Source organism: Pristis pectinata, chromosome 2, assembly GCF_009764475.1.
Source record: "Pristis pectinata isolate sPriPec2 chromosome 2, sPriPec2.1.pri, whole genome shotgun sequence".
In the NCBI taxonomy this organism is placed as follows: domain Eukaryota; kingdom Metazoa; phylum Chordata; class Chondrichthyes; order Rhinopristiformes; family Pristidae; genus Pristis; species Pristis pectinata.
Genome location: NC_067406.1, coordinates 109,484,541 through 109,506,883, shown reverse-complemented (window position 1 = coordinate 109,506,883; position 22,343 = coordinate 109,484,541). Strand labels below are relative to the sequence as shown.

General features: G+C 41.9%; 1 protein-coding gene across 5 annotated transcripts in view; it reads left to right on the top strand.

Annotated features, from left to right (window-relative positions):
• The window catches only part of marchf1 (membrane-associated ring finger (C3HC4) 1), a 398,492-nt gene that overhangs the window by 353,594 nt on the left and 22,555 nt on the right, over nucleotides 1-22,343 (top strand). For all 5 annotated transcript variants that reach the window (XM_052041674.1, XM_052041683.1, XM_052041691.1 and 2 more), the window contains 2 exons: nucleotides 4,467-4,546; nucleotides 12,718-12,898. In XM_052041674.1, the coding sequence (XP_051897634.1) occupies nucleotides 4,467-4,546; nucleotides 12,718-12,898 (261 nt within the window). The remainder of the gene's footprint in view (nucleotides 1-4,466; nucleotides 4,547-12,717; nucleotides 12,899-22,343) is intronic.

The window sequence follows — 22,343 nt, the reverse complement described above, 5'->3', positions numbered from 1 at the left end:
AATGGGGCAACCTTGCAGGAAATATGACAGGAGCCACCTAGAAGTTAAGGCGCTGATCTTCCATTAAATTCCTGGCCTTTGCTTTTGTTCGCTAGATGGAAAATAGCCTAGTTTCCATCCAGTGGACAAAATGGAGTCTAATGGAGTCTATGTTCTGTTAATCACTTTTGTGAAATAAATATAACCTCACTGTGTTGTGTATGTACTGAAATCATCACAAGTGTGAGGTGATGCATTTTGGGAGTCAAATGCAAGCGGAAAGTAGACAGTAAATGGCAAGACCCCTTAGGAACAATGATGCATTGAGGGACCTTGGGGTGCAAGTCCATAGCTCCCTGAAAGTGGCAGTACAAGTAGACAGGGTGGTAAAGAAGGCATACAGCATGCTTGCTTTCATCAGTTGGGGCACCAAGTGTAAAGTTCAGGAAGTCATGTTGCAGCTGTGTAAAACTATAGTCAGGCTACAGTTGGAGTACTGTATGCAGTTCTGGTCGCCACACTACAGGAAGGATGTAGAGGCTTTGGAGAGGATGCAGAAGAGGTTTCTCCGGGATGTTGCCTGGATTTGAGAGTATTAGCTATGAGGAGAGGTTGGACAATCATGGATTGTTTTACCTGGAACGTCAGAGGCTGAGGGGCCAACCTGATAGAAGTTTGTAAAGTTATGAGAGGCATAGTTGGGGTAAATAGTCTTTTTCCCAGGATGGAAATGTCGAATACCAGAGGGCATAGCTCGAAGGTGAGAGGGAGAAAGTTTAAAGGAGACTTATTTGGCAAGTTTTTTACACAGAGAGCGGTAGGTGCCTGGAAGGTGCTGCCAGGGGAGGTGGTGGAAGTAGATACGGTAACAACATTTAATAAAGGTTTTGACAAACTTGTGAACATGCAAGGAAAGGAATGGATGCAGATCATGTGCAGGCAGATGGGATTAGTTTAGATTGGCATCGTGGTCGGTGCAGACATGGTGGGCTGAAGGACCTGTTCCTGTGCTGTACTGTTCTATGTTCTGTTAATCACTTTTGTGAAATAAATATAACCTCACTGTGTTGTGTATGTACTGAAATCATTGTAGAATTTACAGGAGTGGGATAAATGAACCAGCACGATGCCCAGCTTTGCAGACTTATTTTCTCTTATTCAGGTTATGCTGCCATCTCTCGCTTCCATACTTGATGACAATAAAGAATGTTGTTTAGGAATGGAAGCCCACGCTGTCCTTTGTTTTTTTATTCATAACTGTTTGTTGGAAATGTATTGTTCAGGAGTACTGTGGTTCAGAAGAAATAGTATTGGATAGTACTGTATGAATTTTTAGTGTATGTGTTTGAAATTCCTCAGTCCACAACTGAAGTTGATTAAACCATTGAAATATATTAATGTCTCTGTTGAAAAAGTATGATGAGAGATTTCAGTTGAACACATTTCCTTTGGCCTTATTTTCAGAATGGAGTATCGAATGTCATGGATAATATACAAGAAAGCACATTTTCAGGTGAAATTCAAGGTACAAGACCTGTTGCAACTGAAACAGAGAGGACCCATTAATGGATGGAAGTTTTCAAAACAGCTCATGAGAATTAAGCAGCATCAAATCAGCAACTCATTATCTAGTTAAACTGAAGTGGAAAGAAGTGCATAATGGCAGCTGATTGAGGCTGTCCCTTTCATGTCTGGCTGAAGTTGGGAACTCTGAATATTTAGTGATTTCCAATGTGCTGTAAATGTAGCCATAAACTGTTGAAGGTAAAATATAAAAGAGGTTAATTCCAAAATTAAGAGGCAAGACTCCTGCAAACATGATTAACTTATTTTTTTAAGTATTTTTAATCATTTTATAGATGTGAGTGTCATTGGCAATATCACTATATATTTCCCATCCCTAATTTCCCTGGCAAAAGTGTAGATGAGCTGTCTTCTTGAACGCAGCAGTCCACGCAGTGAAGGTGTTGATGAGTAGATAATTCCAGGTTTTGGATCTAGCAATGATGTGGGTATACTTCAAAATCAGCATATTGTATGCCATGGGGAGAGACTTGCCAGCGTTGGTGTTACCATATCCCTCTTGCCCTCTGCCTCCTAGGTGGGCTTGAGAAGTGCTGCTGCAGAAGTCTTGCTGAGTAACTACAGTGCATTTTGTAAATGAGATATACAGCAGCTGTGGTGGAAGGATTAGCTAATCAAGCAAGCCGCTTTGTCCCGGAATGGATCACGCTTCCTGAATGCTGTTGGACTGTACTCATCCAGCAAGTGGAGAATACTCTTTCACACTCCTGACCTTTATCCTATTAAATGTCAGAAAGGTTTTGGGATATCAGAAAGTGAGTAGCTCACTGCAGGACACTCAGCCTCTGACCTCCAATTGCAGCCACAGTACTTATACGGTTGGCCCAATAACTTTCTGGTCAGTGATGACCCCAAGTCGTTGATGGTGGGGAGCTTGTCAGTACTAATGCTATTGAAAAGCAAGGCATGATGATTTAGCTCTCTCTTCTTGGAGCGAGCTTGGCATTTGGATGGTGCAAATATTACTTGCCACCTCTCACCCCTTTCCTGAATACTATGTGGTCTTCCTACCTGCTGAGTTGACTGCATTACAATCCAAGAAGTTAGAAATGGAATGGAACATTGTACTATCACCACTGAACATTCTCACTTCTGATCCTGTGAGGAAGCATGGTAAGGATGGTTGGCCATAAAAGACCTTCCATAGCAATGTCATACAGATGTCAAAATACTAAATTGGCAATTAGATTCTACAGGAAGAAAATATTATTCATTTAATTCAGGAGCTATAATTGAATTTAGCTCTGTAAGAGGATTGCTATCATGGTCTTACGGTTCAGAAGGGATAAGTAAGCCAGACTAGTTATGATCAAAGACTCTTGCATTTCAATTCTTCCCTCTCTACCCTTGAAATTCCTGATGAATCTATTCACAGGTGAGTAAGTCTTCTCAGGAGATCACTGGCTTGCAGGCAAGCTCAGTGAAAGCAGCAGAAACTGCAAGAAGACCTTCTGTGACTTGCTGGGATGTCACTTGAAAGTTACATTTAAGGTTAAATGCCCTAAATGTGAACACACATTTCAGGAGAACTTACAAATATTTCAAGGGCATCAGGATATCTAGGGCATCTCTGGACAGTAAAACATTTTGCAATCATAATTGTAAAGTATACACTCAGTTAATGTTCAGTACCTTCCCCTGGATATTTAATATGATTTGATACGGATTGAAGAAGATAAACTTGAAAACTATTTGCTTGAGGGATCTGATAGTCTCAGTTGTTCAAAGGATGGGAACATAATTGGAACATTTTAATTATCTAATATAATCTAATCCAAACTCAAACATTATGAACAAATTTAAGAAGCTACAAACATCAATAAATTAAAACAAAATTAGAATACAAATTTAATTTCATAGGCTACATATTTTAATCATGGAATTTATTGACTAATTCAGTGAAGAACACTGCTGCTAATAAGATTGCAGTGTAATTTTAATTCTGGCTCAGAAACCTTTGGCTGAGAATCAACAATTCGAATATGAAGACTCAAAGTCAAAAGAACTCTTTCAACTTAATTCGTAAATCTTTTCTCTCATCCACTTTTTGATACTCAAACAGATTCTCCCCATGTAAAATGAGTGTCACAAGAAGATAAAATAAATGTTGGGATTGAGAAAAAGCTCCACTCTTTTTGATTACATAACCTTTTCTGTTTTACTTCCAGTTGAAGTCAAAGTGATTTACTCACAGGAATAGTAATTCAGAAGCCAGGACAGATGAACCAGCAACCTGGACTAATTAATCTAAAGAATGTCACTTCAGTTCTCATCGTGGCAGTTTGGGAAAAGTGTCCCAGCAGCTGATGAATTGTGGCTCTCTGATGCCCCTTGAGGCAGGAAATCCAATATTATCAAAAATAGAAAAGGCTCATCAGGTCAGGCAGTTTGTGTTGAAAGAGAAACAGAGTTGACATTTCAGGGTTTTAGGTCAAAGAATCTTTGTCAGATATTTGATTTTCAACCTATTCTGCTTACCAGGTCTGGCCAACATGATGACTCCAATTTCACATCAACATGATTCAACATGTCCACTCAGTTGTACCAGAAATAGTTCAAAACAAAAACCCACCACTTGCTTCTTGGGGCAATTAAGGATAGGTAATAAATGTGGTTCCTCTCTATGAACTAAAGAAGGATTTTTTTTGAATGATCGCTCAACTCTTCTCTCTCTCCCTCCCTCCTCTCTCTCTCTCTCTCTCTCTCTCTCTCTCTCTCCCCCCCCCCCCACCCCCCCCCACCCCCCCCCTCCCTCTCCCTCTCCCTCTCCCTCCAGGGATGCACCTGATTTTCTCAAGCCCAATTATCTGTCTACATCAAGACCATTCCCTGACACCACATTCCGCCCATTTGCCATGTGCTTGGAAATCACACTGACTATATTGTACCTTTATCTTTTGCAGGCAAGTAGTCCTACAACTGGAACAGCTCCCTGGAGCCAATCACGCACATCTGTCAGTCCTTCTACTCAGGACATTTGCAGGTATGTGAGCCAAGGCAGCATTTAGGTATGTGATTGGTTGGGTATCGTTTTGTATTACTTCTGCTTCTTTGTGTCTGTCTCAGCCACAGCCTTGTCTTCATTGTGTTTCATTTGCTTGTTTTTCTGCTTCATCGGTATTTGAAAACTGTTTATACAATTACTAATTCATTTTGTTTTCGTTTCTTTTGCCATGTCTGTCATGCTCTCCTTTCATCTTCTCTACTTTCCACTTTCCATCTCTGCATGCTGTGCTTAGATCTACTGCCCGTTGTGAAGATGGTGACACATATTCAACTCCTGTCATGGCACTCAACATTTCCAGCAGGGATTCTAGTAAGAAACATGTAAAGAGAAGAATTAGAAAGCAAAGGAATCTATGTGAAAGATGCGAGCATTCGCACAACAAGCATCCTGAAAAGCAGCCCAAGTCATTTTGTGCAAAAATTAATGGATTCGGCAGGAACGATTCTGATTCATCATCAGATGAAAATCACTGGGCTCAAATCCGAAGGAGAAGTTCAGAGAGGACGAAGGCTTTCAGGAAAAGGAGGAGAAAGATCAAAGCCCACAAAGAACAAGAAAAGACATCAGATGCAGCTCTGCTGTCAGTGGACTCTGAAAATGATTGGGGTGAGATGAGGATTGACCCAGTTCGCACTAGGAGCAATCAAACAATCCTCCAAGAAAGAGATAGGATGCTTCATGACAAGGAAATGTGGCTTTCATCATCTCCAATATCTTCCATTGATGGAAAGGATTCCTCAAGGAAATGTGTGCAAAACAAAATATCAATAGAAAAGGGTTCTGAGAATTCCTCTACTGTTGAAGATGAATATGTCATGAAAAAGTCCAGAGAGAAAAGTACCAGTGCATTACCTCTACACATGGCTGGAACAACTATCAATTCTGAGCCCGGTGGGAGCGCTAGTCCTGCCCAGCCTCAAACTGCAGATGACTGGCCTGATGATGGGGAAGTCTGCAGGTTTGTCTATAACCACTAATGAAAGCCAATGGTATTAGTGTTTACACAGCGTATCATTCAGTGTTCAAAATGGTCTTTTCATCCTCACATTAATCAGTTTCCTTTGTATAATACTACATGCTTGTTCAACCTATTATTGACTAAGAATTCAGTGATTTCCACATAAGCAACTAAAACGATATGAAGTTTATACATCTTTTGCTGTTCACTTAATTGATCCCAGTTTAAAATATGTCGAAACATTCAAATTGTTGACAAACAAAGCATAAAGTAACAATAATTATTGCAAAAATTCTTATGTGGAAGTCAAATTATAGAGGGGAAACAATTTTAACGTGGTAGTTACAAACTAAAATGTGATCATCAATGTTGCATTTTACGTATAAAAGCTAATTGTGGAATACTGTCAATAGAAATCATGTATGTAGCACTTTTTTTCTATTTTGCGGTATCATTTTAAGATCCCAGAACAGTTAAAGCATACTAAAAAATATCTTGGTATTCCTTATTTCCTTCCATGTATTGTTGATCAAGTTACAATATCATTAATGCTAGTTCGAGATCGAGAAAACGGGAAGCTTTTGCACTTGCTGCTCCAGATTTATTATACCTTATTACACTGTTGTATATGAATGTACTTCTCCTTCATTTAATGAAACATACAACAGCATGCCTTTGTTAGGTGGGGTGGAGAGGCGAAGGGGCTGGCAGATGATGGGCAGGATAGGAGTGGGAGTTGGGGGCAGGTGTTGGGTAGTGGAACTGATAAATCACAGAAAACCCACAAATATATTCAACATAACTATTCATGGCTTTTTAACACAACCATTTCCTCAGCATTCAATTTCCCATCCAATTAGCATCAGTGGGCTTGAGGATGACCCCACTGGCACAGTGTTCACTGGCTCTGGTGGGGGGTATCGGAAAGGGGTGTTTGGAGACAGCACAAGAGATCCCACTTTTTAAGAAAGGAGGGAGGGAGAAAACAGGGAACTATCGTCCAGTTAGCCTAACATCTGTGGTGGGGAAGATGCTAAGAGTCCATTATTAAGGATGAAATAGCGGCATATTTGGATAGCAATGATAGGATTGGGTCGAGTCAACATGGATTTACCAAGGGCAAATCATGCTTGACTAATCTACTGGAGTTTTTTGAGGATGTAACCAGGAAAATAGACGAGGGAGATTCAGTGGATGTTGTATACCTCGACTTTCAGAAGGCATCTGATAAAGTGCCGCACAGGAGATTGGTGGGTAAAATTAGGGCTCATGGAATTGGGGGGCGGGTATTAACTTGGATAGAAAACTGGTTGGCGGATAGGATACAAAGGGTAGGGGTGAATGGATGTTTCTCAGAATGGCAGGCCGTGACTAGTGGGGTGCCACAGGGCTCGGTGCTGGGACCGCAGCTGTTTACGATCTATGTTGATGATTTAGATGAAGGCATTGTGAATAACATTAGCAAGTTTGCTGATGATACAAAGTTGGGTGGCAGTGCGACATGTGTGGAGGAAGTTAGGAGAATTCAAGGTGATTTGGATAGGTTGGGTAAGTGGGCAGATACTTGGCAGATGAAGTTTAATGTGGATAAGTGTGAGGTTATCCACTTTGGGAGCAGGAACAGGAAGGCGGATTATTATCTGAATGGTGTGGAGTTAGGTAAGGGGGAAATACAAAGGGATCTAGGAGTCCTTGTTCATCAGTCACTGAAAGTGAATGAGCAAGTGCAGCAGGCAGTGATGAAGGCTAATGAAATGTTGGCCTGTATTACAAGGGGAATTGAGTACAAAAGCAAAGAGATTCTTTTACATTTGTACAGGGCCCTGGTGAGACCACTCCTGGAGTATTGTGTACAGTTTTGGTCTCCAGGAAGGATATCCTGGTTATAGAGGGTGTGCAGCATAGGTTTACGAGGTTAATTCCAGGGATGTCGGGACTGTCTTATGCTGAGAGGTTGGAGAGACTGGGATTGTACACGCTGGAATTGAGAAGATTGAGAGGGGATCTGATTGAAACATACAGGATTATTAAGGGATTGGACAAGATAGAGACAGGAAATATGTTCCAGATGTTGGGGAAGTCCAGGACCAGGGGGCATGATTTAAGAATAAGGGCTAGGCCATTTAGGACAGAGGTGAGGAAAAACTTCTTCTCCCAGAGGGTTGTGAATTTGTGGAATGCACTGCCTCAGAGGGCAGTGGAGGCCAATTCTCTGGGCACTTTCAAGAAGGAGCTAGATAGGTTTCTTATAGATAGGGGAATCAAGGGATAGGGGGACAAGGCAGGAACAGGATATTGATTGTTGAGGATCAGCCATGATCTCAAAATGGCGGTGCAGACTCAAAGGGCCGAATGGTCTACTTCTGCTCCTATTGTCTATTGTCTATAAGAGGTCAGCTACAGGAACATGATCCCACAGTCTTGGATTGAATGCAGGAAGCCCTTCGATGGCTTAAAAAGGAAAGGCGAGCAGGTGTCATTGACCCATCTGCTGATGTGGGGAGCACTTCAGTCACTCGCACTGTCTTCTCAAAGCTGCTCCATGACATCCACTCCTCTCACACCAACAAACCTTGAAGGTACATCCAATCATTTTTGCTTATAAAATTTCTCATATCCCATCTGCCCAAGTCTCATACTTCTGCAATGTCTTTTCTACCCCTTATAATCACCATCAACAAATATTCTCCATCCATCTCCCACAAAAAATAAAGTTAACTAAAAGCATCTAGAAATACTTTTAAATAATTTTATAAATATTTAAAAAATAAAAAACTAATATGATTTTCTTAAGTAATTTACCTTTGTGCCTAAAAGTAGAGCTGCTGCCTCATAGCTCCAGTGACCTGGGTTCGATCCTGACCTGTGGTGCTGTTTGTATGGAGTTTGCACATTCTCCCTGTGGGTTTCCTCGAGATGTTTCACTTTCCTCCCACACCCCAAAGATGTACAAGATGATAGATTAATTGACCACTATAAATATCCCTACTTGTGTAAGTGAGTTGAAAAATCTGAGATTAGGGTAGGATTGCTGTAAAGGGGTATTTAATGATCTGGCTTGCTCTACCTAATGTCAACAGTCTTTGCTGCATTAAGTAAAACACAAACTTGTCCAATCTAGCCTTGCAGCTAAAATCTCTCATCCCTAGAACATAGAACATTACAGCACAGTACAGTCCCTTCGGCCCAAGATGTTGTGCCAACATTTTATCCTGCTCTAAGAGCTATCTAACTCTTACCTCCCACATAGCCCTCCATTCCAGTAAATCTCTTCTACACTCTTTGTAAATTGCAGTGACCAGAAGTGGATGCAATACTCCTCATCTGGTCTTATCAGTGTTTCTTAAAGGGTGAACGTAACTACCCAGCTTTTGTAACCTATGCTGCTTTCATGGAGACACAAGAAATTCTGCAGATGCTGGATGTATCTGGAGTAATACATAAAAAGTGCTGGAGGAAGTCAGCAGGTCAGGCAGCATCTATGGAGGGAAATAAGCGGTCGGTGTTTCGGGCCGAGACCCTTCATCAGGACTGAAAAGGAAGAGGGCAGAAGCCAGGATAAGAAGATGTGGGGAGGGGGAGGAGCACAGGCTGGCAGGTGATGGGCAAGTTCAGGTGATAGGCGAGTCCAGGTGAGAGGGGGAAAGTGGGGGAGGGGGGGGGGAAATGTAATAAGATGAGATGTAATAATCTGGTCACTGCAATTTACAAAGAGTGTAGAAGAGATTTACCGGAATGTAGGGCTATGTGGGAGGGAAGGGTTAGATATGTAGAAGAGGCAAAGGGCTGAAGAAGAAGGAATCCGGTAGGACAGGGCAGTGGACCATGGAATAAAGGATGCAGGAGGGGAGGAGAGGAGATAGGCAGGTCATCAAGATGGGGGAAGGGAGCCACAGGAATAAAGGAAGACAAAGGAGTGGGGGGGGGGGGGAGAAAAAGAAGGGGTGGGGTTACCGGAAGTTAGAGAAATCGATGTTGAGGCCATCAAGTTGGAGACTCCCAAGGCGGAATATGAGGTGCTGTTCCTCCAACCTGTACCTGGCCTCTTTCATAGAACCCATAACCCCATACTAACTATTTGATCGCAGGACAGCACTGCTTTATAGGTTTGCATTATCTCCCTCAGTGTATGATAGCACAAGGAAACACGAGGCAGTATTGGGCTGCGGGGGAGAACTTCAGGGCAGCAGCCAAAGATGGTCCCTTCCTTGGAACCACCATGATACGAGGGCTACTTCAGTTACATTGATGTTTTGTTGACCCTTAGAATCCAACTCTTTCATCAACTGTCCATCACACACCATTTAGAAAAAGAGCAAGAACAGTGTTTGATGCAGAAGGTGTGGGCATGTTGGGGAAGTAGATGCCATGAAGGATGGCAGTGCAATTCACCCCAGGGAAGTACCATTTTTTGTAGAATGGTGCTTCCTTATTGATCGAGGCTAAAGTCACAGTGCAAAGGGGACATAGGTTTGGTGTAGAAGTTTGAACACTCACAGGACAAAAGGGACTGAAACCTTTCATGTGGTGAGATGGGTGGTACTTTGAGATAATATTATCCTTCACTGAACATTGAGAGGAAGAAAGTAAAGTTATACCATAAAATCAAAAGTAGGTTGGCAGCAGAGATGTTCTGCAGAAATAAGTACAGTCAGAGTTCTTTTTACTTCATCCTGTGCTGTTCCTCCCCCATAATAATAACAATACCACACAAGGGGATAGTCACAGAGAAATCCATTGTAATTGAAGAGGAGAGGATACTCAGAATAAAGAATTATGGATGAGCAATATCTACTGAAATAAATATCTCCCTCTGGGATTGTGACTGCATTGGTCTCTCACAGTACATTGGAGGGAAAGATGCAGTATCTTTTGGTGGGGTGAACACATGAGAAACCAGTCAAGATGAAGGCAAAATGGCAACAAATCTGCTTTAAAACTGATCCAAAGTAAAATAAATCTGATTTCAGATTCTCTATATATCTCTCCACTTAGTTTAATTGATCCTCACGGCTGTTGCATTGGATACATTACAGCCTGTGATCCCGAGCGAGGTGGGCAACCTGGAAACTCAGGTGCCAATCCCTGGCCAGCATCTGGATATAACCAGAGATCTGTTGGCTTGGGGGAAACTTCATCAAGTGTGGCATGGCATCATTTTTATTTTGTCTGCTTGAGAAACCAGAGAGGGACTTCGATTCACATCTCATCCAGATTAATGCATCTTCAACAGTGTAGCATTCCTTTAATATTGCACTACATATATTAAGTGTTCAAATCTCCATAACAGGCTTTAAATCTATGACCCTCTGACTCAGAGATGAATGCACTACCACTGGGCCATAGCAGTTAAACCTAACTCTATGCTGATCAGTGAAACATTGAAACATCTTTCCTGGATTGGAGAGCATGTCTTATGAGGATACGTTGAGTGAGCTGGGGCTTTTCTCTATGGAGAGAAGGAGGATGAGAGGTGACTTAATAGAGGTGTACAAGATGATAAGAGGCATAGATCAAGTGGACGGTCAGAGACTTTTTCCCACGGCGATAATGGCTAACATGAGGGGGCATAATTTTAAGGTGATTGGAGGAAGATATAAGGGGGATGTCAGGGGTAAGTTTTTTACACAGAGAGTGGTGGGTGTGTGGAACGCACTGCCGGCAGAGGTTGTGGGGGCAGATGCATGTGGGACATTTAAGAGACTCTTGGATAGACACATGAATGATAGAGAAATGGAGGGCTGTGTGGGAGGGAAGGGTTAGATAGATCTTAGAGCAGGATAAAATGTCGGCACAACATTGTGGGCCGAAGGGCCTGTACTGTGCTGTAATGTTCTCTGTTGTCTGAGGGTAAATTATACAGGGATTCCAACAATCATCAGTTGTAACTTTAAACTCTGATACACATTACAAATACAGCTATGCCATTTTGTCCAATTATTAAGGTGATCAGGAAAGTTTCCATGAAAATTAAACCACAATGCCTACCTAGCTAAGCTAACAGGAGAACCAGATGGAATAATACCCCCAAGTTCATGTAGCACAGGTTTTTGTTGAATCTGGTGGATCAACTTTCAGGACGGACATTGTAAGGTAGAGTGCATCAAGGAACATGTTAAAGGATTGGAAAGTGGAGGAGCCATGATGTAATGAATGGCCAGAGAGGAGAAGCTGGCCCATGTTCCTGGTGCCACAGAACCTATAAAGAGTGAATGGGTATTCTGCTCCATAAGGCCAGCCAGAAATCCTAGAGTCATTGGAGCTTAGTACAAATGAGCTGCTTCTTTTTCTGGTAGATTACATCAGTTTAATTACAGCAAGAGTGTAGAACCCCTGAAAGAAGCCAGGGCTCTGTTGTTGCAACTTGACTTATTTTCTCGATTCTTTAATATATCTGTAAATTGTACCATCATTCTCCCTTATTTTGGATTTTAGTTCTGTTCCATTTATTTTTATAATCCATCTTAACACAGTACCTTAACAGACTGAATATTCTACCAAGATTGATGGAAAGGCACCTTGCATGCAGTTTCTCTGCCCACCATCTGGGCAGCAAACTGACAGGGCAAATTGCCCAGTTTTATTTTTATTGACCAATAAATCACTATCCATAGTGAAGATAAAATTTTATCACTTCGATTTAAGCTCATGAAATTAATATAAGACAATTCTGGTGTATTTTTTATTGTGAGCCTGCTTTGTCAAGCATTTAGAGTTACAAATATTCATTTGGTTGTATTTTGTTCCCCAAGCATTTTACTGTGATGACTAATCTCATTCCTATGGGAAATCGGAGCAATTGAGCCCATGCTTTAAATAGCTTCCAACAGTAGCTTTTTATCACAGAAGAAAATGGGTGTTAATCACTTGCATTCATTCTGCCCTTCATATCCAACCAGAAGGTTCGCTTCCTTGAGACAGAAGCAGAGAGTTATCACTTTCTGAGGAAATTGATAATAATCAGATCAAAGGAGTACCAGTAGGAGTCAAATCTTAGTCCATCAGGTTGGAAAGTAACTATTGAACTTCATGCTATTAAACTATAATATTCATATTGAATGTAAACCACTAATTGTGTGGGTGAAATAGGCTAATCTACAGTGTCGTAACCAACATCTGACCATGAGATTCTCATCTGGTTAGAATTTTTCAGACATCACTAAATTTCACTGAATCTTTCTCCTCTCAGGATTTGCCACTGTGAAGGAGATGATGACAGTCCACTCATCACGCCTTGCCGTTGCACAGGGACGCTGCGTTTCGTACACCAGGCCTGCCTGCACCAGTGGATCAAGAGCTCTGATACGCGCTGCTGTGAACTCTGTAAATACGATTTCATAATGGAGACAAAACTCAAACCGCTGCGTAAGGTACACCCTCCAGAAATCATCTGCCAGGTTCTTCTTTGTAGAACTGAAGAGTTTGCCACACAATTTGAGGCTAAATAAGAAATTCATTGTGGTTTTATTTCAGCTCATACAAAAATGCAAAGACAATGAAAGCAACCCAATGTAAGATTTATTTTAAGTCACTATACAATGCATCCTGCAAATAATTTTACTTAGATAAGTTGGACAGTATAGGTTACTTTAAGCACTGACATACAGCTGGTTGAGATTAGCTCTGCTTGAGAGAAACTCATTTATATCATACCATAATTTGTTCAGTGAGTTCTACCTTTCATCTTATACCAAATTACCAAAAATTAGATAATTCACCTCAATTCCCACAAACTTGCAAGTAATTACTCACTTGATTAATAGCGAGATAGTATCTTCAATGCTATTGGTTTGCTTCCTGTAGTTTGGATCATCAACAATTGGTCACATCAATCCAATATTCTGTACGTATTGTCTTTCCATCATGAGATTCAAAAGAAAATTCTTTATCATCCTTACACATTAAGAGGAATGCTCAGAATTTTAAAACCAATTGTAGATAACTTGGCAGAGTCACAAATGACACTTGCCTGAGAATTCTTAAATCCATAGTCAACTCTTTACATACATTGCAGATTAATATTTACCATTCAATCACGATAATGAACCTCTGTAGGCGTAAGACTGAGATTAACGTATAGTTGTAACAAGTGATTTTCTTTTCAATTAGATGTGCAGTACCAACTGGGTAAAAGTTGGCAATTTCCTCAAAGCTATAGTGATATGTGAAATTATCTAAATTGCTGCAATTAACAAGTGTCTAACACAATTGGTCTAGAGTAAAAGAGGTGCATATCTTGGCAGTCATTTATTCAGGTGCAGTAATATATTCTTCTATGTCCCATTAGTCATATTTTGCCACTGTATATCGCTTATATAATCTGAGGATTCAGGATCAGTGCATTAAGAATAAATAGCTCAGGTTTTGAACAGAGAATTTAGTTTCCTCTCAAATTCATTTTAAGACTGAATTCTTGCTCCTCTCAACACATATTTTCTGTTGACTCAGAACTTACTGGCAAGTTCACAGCACTTGCTGCTGTTATCCATTAGGAAAGTACTTAGTGCTGAGAAGGAATTAGCCATGAGTTATGAATCATGACATTTTGCTGGATAATTTTGGGATCACTGCTTTGGACATAAATAGTGAAGAATGCAATAGCATATTTCATTCGCAAGTCAAAAAGCAAATGAAATTTGACATTGAGAAGTATAAAGTGTAGAGTGATTACAGTGTTAACTCTCAACTGACCTTTGAAATTGCCCAACAGGGTAATCAGTTCAAATGGCTATTAGGGGTGAACAGTGTACTCTGGTCTCTCCAGCAATGTTCATATTCCATGAATGAGTAAATAAAATAATGCTATAAACTACCAAACAGTGGAACATGAGGTGAGTAGCAGGCATGGAGTAATAATGTGGGAGATAACATCTGCCCCATGTAAGCTGCCAGCAAGGGATAAGAGGAAACTGAGTTCTTACAGTGTTCATAGATCTTCTTAACTACTCAGTAGCTACCAAAGGAAAGACTCAGAACTCGATCTTAAAAGAAAAAAATTCATCAAAAAAAAGAAGAGAATGGGAGCATCTTAGTAATAGTGATTGCAACACAGTCTGATTGGGAATTACAACTGAGAATGACGTAAGTGGGACACTTCACTCACCACCCTATTCGCTAGGGGTAGCACAGTGACACAATATGGGCAGCACAGTGTTGCAGCTGAATGAACTGTTGCCTCACAGCTCCAGTGACCCACGTTCAACCCTGACCTCTGAAGCTGTCTGTGTGGAGTTTGTACATTCTCCTGGTGACCATGCAGGGGTCCACTGGGCGCCCTGGTTTCCTCCCACATCCCAAAGATGTGCGGGTTGGTAGGTTAATTGGCCACTGTAAATTGCCCCTCGTGTAGGTGGGATGAGAATGCAGGGAGAATAGGTTACAGAAGGATTAAAATAAAACTGTGGATGCTAGAAATCTAAAGTAAAAACAGGAAATACTCACCAGGTTAGACAATTTTGATGAAGGGTCTTCGACCTGAAACATTACCTCTGTTTCTCTTCCCATAGATGCAGCCTGAGCTGCTGAGTATTTCCAGCATTTTCTGGTTTTATATTAGGTTACAGAAAAAATGAGTGTGAAGATGGGATTGCTGTGAGCCAGCATAGATCAGTGGGCTAAATGGTCTTCTATGTTGTAAAGAAATATGGAGGGTAGTGGATCTTCAGAATTCTGCACCCAAGAGGCCTGTGGAGGGTCAGTCATTGGGTTCTTTCAAAACAGAGATCTTCAGATTTTTGGATATTAAGGGGATCAAGGGGCATGGGATCAGATTAGGATGGAATTGACATAGAAGGTCAGCTATTATCTTAATAAATAGTTGGGCAGGCACAGTGATCTACTCCAGCTCCTAGTTCTCATGTTCTTCTGACTGACCAACGTAACTGACTGAAAAGATCACACTAGGGAAGTAAAAGCAGAACTCAAGAAAGTAAATGAAGAAAGCATTGAAAAACAGAAAGACTGACAAACAAGGAACTACTTAACTGGATGAGACAAAAAAAGTGCACGCTGGCTGTCCCTGATCATACCATGATTCTCTAAATGCCCATAGATCCTACCTCTAAGAATCCTTTCCAACAGCTTGCTCACCACAGGCGTAAGGCTCACTGGTCTATAATTCCCTGAACTATCCCTAGTACCTTTTTTGAATACGGGGACAACATTTGCCACTACAAGAGGGCATGGCTTTAAAGTAATGGGTTGGAAGTTCAAGGGAGATATCAGAGGGAGGTTTTTTACCCAAAGAGTGGTTGGGGCATGGAATGCGCTGCCTGGGGCAGTGGTGGAGGCAGGTACATTGGTCAAATTCAAGAGATTACGGGATAAGCATATGGAGCAATTTAAGATGAGGGATATGTGGGAGGAAGGGGTTAGATAGTCTTAGGTGAGGTTTAAAGGTCGGCACAACATGGTGGGCCGAAGGGCCTGTATTGTGCTGTACTGTTCTATGTTCTACGTTCTAATCGCTCGATGATTGTGAGGCACTATGGACGAGCAGAAGTTGAAGCTAAAGAAAACTATAAGAAATACTTAGATATTGAAGGAAGGGAAAAATTAATATGAAGATTGCAGGAGAGAAGCTAATCAGGAAAGCAAATAGAAATTACAACATAAAATAATAAAGGAATACAAAAAGAAAAATAAAACATTCTATATATACAAGTAAGAAAAGGTGAAATTAATTACAAGAGGCTCACAGATAACTGCAGTGAATGGTAAACATATTGAAGGACCATTTCACCTTGGCTTTTACTAAATGAAATGCATACTTTCCACAGGATGAATTTCAAAAGATGCACTTGGGATAGAAAGAGATTAAAATTGACAGAATAGGAAGCTGAACAATGATGGAATCCCAGATCCATACGATACATATCCAAACATCCTCCTGGAAACTCAGAGGAGATAACAGACACATAGGCTCTTGTGTACAAGAATCCTATGATCAAGGAACCTGTGCCAGAAGATCATACAGAGCCTCATGTTGCTCTAGTATACAAAAAGGATGTGACTTAAACCCAGGAACTAAAGACTAATCAAACAATTAAATATGTAAGAGGAACGATGCAGGATTCCAATAAGAGGCAGTCATTGAAAAGAATCTGAATGTAGAAATTGTCATTCTAAAAGACACTAGCATGGATTCTAAAAGAATAAATCATGTCTAATTAATCTGACAAAATTATTTGAAAAGTTAACACAAAGAGTAGAATGTATAAAGCAGCTTGGAATACTTTAATTTCAAGAGCCATTGATAAACTGTCACACAGACTCAAGATAATGCTTGAGTCAAGGTACAAATAGCTGAATGGGCAGCAAATTGACTGTCTAAAATGCAGAGAATAGGTGGAAGGTTAATTAGTTTGAAGGAATGTAGTCAGCTATGTCCCACAAACATGAATGCCGGATTTAGCATCAAATAAAATTTGCAAATGATATCAAACTAGGAGGAGTATAGTCAATACTGAGGAAGAATTCAAAAATCACAAGATATTAGAAACTTTCTGGCTTGTCAATTTAGTGACAAATGAAATTAAGAAAGAGAAGTGTGTTTCAGTGGGATCTCTGCCAGTTCCCTGCTGAAATTATAATAGACTTTCTGTCAGAATGTTTGCCCAGAAATAAAATAGCAAAAAAACTATTTCTTCCCTTTGTAATTGAAGACTAACCTTTCCCTGAGTGGAGCACTGGATGATGTCGATCCCTGTGCAGCACTCCTTCTGAAGCACAAGGGTGGACAAAGACATGGGGCAAAGAATGAGTTGCTGGAGGAACTCAATGGGTCAGGCAGCACCTGCGGAGGGAAATGAACAGTCAACGTTTTGGCTCAAGACCCTTTATCTGGATGCTGCCTGACCCGCTGAGTTTCTTCAGCAGCTTGTTTTTTTTTGCTCCAGATTCCAGCATCTGCAGTCTTTGCACACAGACATGGTGTCTTGTATCACACTATCTGGGAGTGCCTGTCACTGGGCGTCTTGGGACAACATGATCTTGCCAAATCGGGACACCCTTAGGTCAGTGACCCTTGCCAAGGATTCCTTCCCAGTGGTATTCTTGTACTTCTAGTCTCCCTCCCTGCTCGTCAGTGAAACTGAACTGAAAACTCAGTGGGATTTTACCTGAATGTTACAGCCAGCTGAGTGTGTTTGTTCTCTAGGTCTGATGTCCTTGGTTTGTTAATAGTTTATGGAACAATGTGGGAGCTGTGATTGCTTGTTGCAGCCTCTGTTTAACAGCAGCTCTCTGAGAAAGGGAGTTCTCACAACTGTTTAATGACATTAAGTTCTTAAGTTCGAGCCAAACCATTTTAATATTCTATAAGAAACCTTTGTAATTCTGCAGCCTGTCACCCAGTAGAGGACACAGCAGCTCCCATCTAGATTGGAAACAAGGCTGTGGAGAAATTGTATCACATGGAGTTATGTTTTTGTGCTACTCAGTTCAATTTCTATGAGAAATAAAATGTAATGGAACATCCTAGACATAACCAGGCAGTTCATACAGAGCACAACCTTCTGGTTCTCCCTGCGTCTGATGCGCTCACACATGGAGGGCAGTGGGCATGCAACATGCCCATTTTCAGCAGCATACGACATGCACTTGAGCACCACTCAGACAGTTTTCTTTTGTGCACACGCTGCTGGTGGGTCACTTTAGCAGAAACAAGCTTTCATAGCTTCTGTCAGGCCTGCTTCATCATTAGTTAAGGAGATCCCAGTCTCGCTCTAAGAACCTGGCTTACGCACATGCCCAGCTCACTCAGCTGAAGCCATTGTCCTGCCAACATCAACCGATATCCCCTCCCACCATCTACCCATTAGTTGAACTGAGCCGACAACTCCCCCCCCCCCCCCCCAACCCCCACCGCCACCAGCAACCCCACCACCCCAACTATCATGTGGAGCCTCATGTTGCTCTTGTGTACAAAAAGGAAGTGATTTAAACCTAGGAACTACTGACTAATCGACAATTAAATATGTAAGAGGAACGATGCAGGATTCCAATAAGAGGCAGTCATTGAAAAGAATCTGAATGCAGAAATTGTCATCCTACCCCACCACTCACACCTATCCCCCAACTGCTGTTTCACCCTCCCAACTTCCCGTCACCTTTTTCTCAACCCCCTACCAGCTGGTCATCCTGAGCCCCTCTCCTCACTGACTGGTGCCAACTGCTTTCCTCTCATGCTTCTCTCTCTCACACCCCACAGGCTTGGCCCGGGCCTGTTGCCACAGTGAGAGAGAGAACTTGGCCCGGGCCTGTTGCTTTGTCCACTCCCTGTGCAAGTCTGAGTCAGTAGCTCATATGCACCACTGAATTTCTCATCAGCACACTGCAAATAAAAATATTCATTGCCCCCCCCCCCCCCCCCCCCCCAGTTACAGGTGCTCAGCAATTTCTAGGCAGCTGTCAAAAAGCAAAGAAAAATTGGATATGCTAGAAATTGAAAATACATTAAATGCTGTAAATACCCAACAGCATCAGTGGAAGATTTGGAGTTCATCTGGAACATGTGCAGGCTCCCGATGCTCACGGCGGCTGCAGTCTGTGGACAGAAAAGTCCGAGCCTGGGAGTGCACTTGCTGATATTCCCCGACTTGCTGGGTGTTTCCAGGATTTGGTGCCTCTCTGCGTGTGATAGTCAGTGTAATACTGCCCTCTGGTGGCATTCAATGCAAAATAGTGAGCTGCAACATTTTAGTGGGGAGGATGAAGAGAATCAGAATCAGATTTGTTATCACTGACATATGACGTGAAAGTTGTTGTTTTGCGGCAGCAGTACAGTGCAAAGATATAAAATTATTAAAAATTATAAAAAATAATTAAGTAGTACCAAAAAAAAGGAATAATGAGGTAGAGTTTGTGGGTTCATGGATTGTTCAGAAATCTAATGGCGGAGGAGAAGAAGCTGTTCCTGAATCACTAAGTGTGCATCTTCAGGCTTCTGTACCTCCTCGCCGATGGTAGTAATGAGAAGAGGACATGTCCTGGATGGTGAGGGTCCTTAATGATGGATGCTGACTTCTTGAGGCACCGCCTCTTAAAGATGTCCTCGATGGTGGGGAGGGTTGTGTCCATGATGGAGCTGGCTGAGCCTACAACCCTCTGCAGCCTCTTGTGATCCTGTGCATTGGAGCTTCCATACCAAGCAGTGATGCAACCAGTCAGAATGCTCGCCACTGTACATCTACAGAAATTTGCAAGAGTCTTTGGTGACATACCAAATCTCCTCAAGCCCTAACAAAGTAGAGCTGCTGGTGTGCCTTCTTCATGATTGCATCAATGTGTTGGGCTCAGGATAGATCCTCTGAGACCCTGACACCCAGGAACTTGAAGCTGCTCACCCTTTCCACCGCTGACCCCTCAAGGAGGACTGGTGTGTGTTCTCCTGACTTCCCCCTCCTGAAGTCCACAGACAGTTGACATTGGTGACATTGAGTGCGAGGTTGTTGTTGTGACATCACTCAACCAGCTGATCTATCCCACTCCTGTATGCTTCCTCATCGCCATGTGAGATTCTACTAACAACAGTGGTATCATCGGCAAATTTATAGAAGGCGTTTGAGCTGTGCTTCGCAATGCATGCCAGAGGGTGCTGTTTTAAGAGGTTTCAAGAAGAAAGATTCATGGATGTATACCTGCACAAACCTTTGAAGATGGTGGAACAGATTAACAGAGCAGTTAATAAACCATATAGGATCTTCTGCTTTATAAATAGAGTCAGGAAATATGAAAATGTGCTTCAGCTCATTATTAGGTTCGTTATCGGATTTAGTGTACTATCATGGCCCCTGTTGTATACCTGCACATTGGAGTCTTAAACCATGTCCTTAGCCCTGGATATCACTTGTTGCCTAGTGGCCCTCCTTTGGTTCATGGTGGCTCAAATATAGAGATGGCACAAAGGACTGGCACACAACGACTGCATCTGAAATGCTTGGAATATGCGGCCTTGATGTGTGCTGGTACTAGTCACATCATCTGCAGGTTTGGTGTATGTAATCCTCTTTGGAAGAGTTGACTTGCGGTTTCTGTAAGTCCATTGGTACTCTGTGCCACGGAGAAGTCTGCATTCCTCACAGATTCTTGTACTGACTCCAACTGGTTTTCTCTCTGCAACAGAAAGCCTCAGCGATGTCCCTTATGCAGCCGCGCACTTCAGATTATAAAATGGTACCAATACCTCCTCCAGAAGACAGAAGGCACATAGATTAAGTCACTTTGCAAGGTAGTGTTAATGTGGTTCTTGCCCTGCTCTGAGTTTGGAGGTGTGACAGCATTCAGCGAGGATCTTCCTTTTTAAAGCCCTGATACCTCAAGCATTGGTCATTGCTGAAGCTGAAACAGGAAAATTCTCTGTTAAGGTAGGTAGGTGTAGCTTCCTGCCAAGAAATCTCTTCTCCCCCTTCTTCGGCACTCTCTTTTACAATCTTGTCCTGCTCAATCCCCCAATTTTGCTTGATTCCAAGTATACTCATGCACTCAGTAGGTCTACAACTGTGTAAGAGCAACTATTATTTACAAAAGTTGTGAAATCAACAAAAACCTAGTTCAACATCTGCCAGGCCACTTCCTGTTGACTTTTGAACTTGGAAACAATTATTGAAGGTACCAAACACTTGCAGACTTCCAGCAAGAACCAGAAAAACTTGCCCTGCAACTAGCCTCAAGGGAGGATAAATGGGGATGGGGAAGGCTGTCCATTTTTTCCATGAACGGCCAGTGGAAATTCACTGACCATATACTGACGTTCTATCAAGTTGACTCCCAGTACACTTGCATTAGAAGTATACATGCATCTGTGAGTGCCATTTTGGAAACTCAACAGTAACCATAGTGCTCATAAATCATAGAACATAGAACACAGAACAGTACAGCACAGGAACAGGCCCTTCGGCCTACGACGTGGTGCTGAACTAATTAAGCGAGTAATTAAATGCCTAAACAAACTATTCACTTTCATCTACACAATGTCCATATCTCTCCATTCTCTGCACATTCACTACCTAAGAACCTTTGAAACCCCTTTATTGTACCTGCCTCCACCACCACCCCTGGCAGCGCATTCCAGGCACCCACCACTCTCTTTGTAAAAATCTTGCCCCACACACCTCCTTTGAACTTTCCCACTCTCACCTTAAATGCATGCCCTCCAGTATTAGACATTCCGACCCTGGGAAAAAGATACCGGCTGTCTACCCTATCTATGCCTCTCATAATCTTATAAACTTCTATCAGATTTCCCCTCAGCCTCTGCTGCTCCAGAGAAAACAACACAAGTTTGTCCAACCCCTCCTTATAGCAATATGCCCTCTAACCCAGGCAGCATCCTGATGAACTCCTTCTCCACCCTCTCCAAAGCCTTGGCATCCTTTCTATAATGGGGCGACCACAACTGAATGCAATATTCCAGATGCAGCCTAACCAGTTTTATAACGCTGCAACATAACTTCCTGACTCTTGAACTCAGTACCTTGACTAATAATGGCAAGCATGCCGTACTGCTCTGCCACCCTGTCAACCTGTGCAGCCACTTTCAGGGAGCGATGGACTTGGATCCCAAGATCTCTCTGTACATCAACAGTGTTAAGGATCCTGCCATTAATTGTATACTGTCCCTTTACATTTGATCGCCCAAAATGCCACACCTCACACTTTGCCAGATTAAACTCCATCTGCCATTTCTCCACCTATATCTGCAACCAATCTCTATCCCAAGTCAGGCATAAATGAACCCACCTTTGACAGCAGAAAGAACAAAGGTGATCATGGCATCGTGGATATTGACAAAGGAGATACTAATGCAAAATTAAA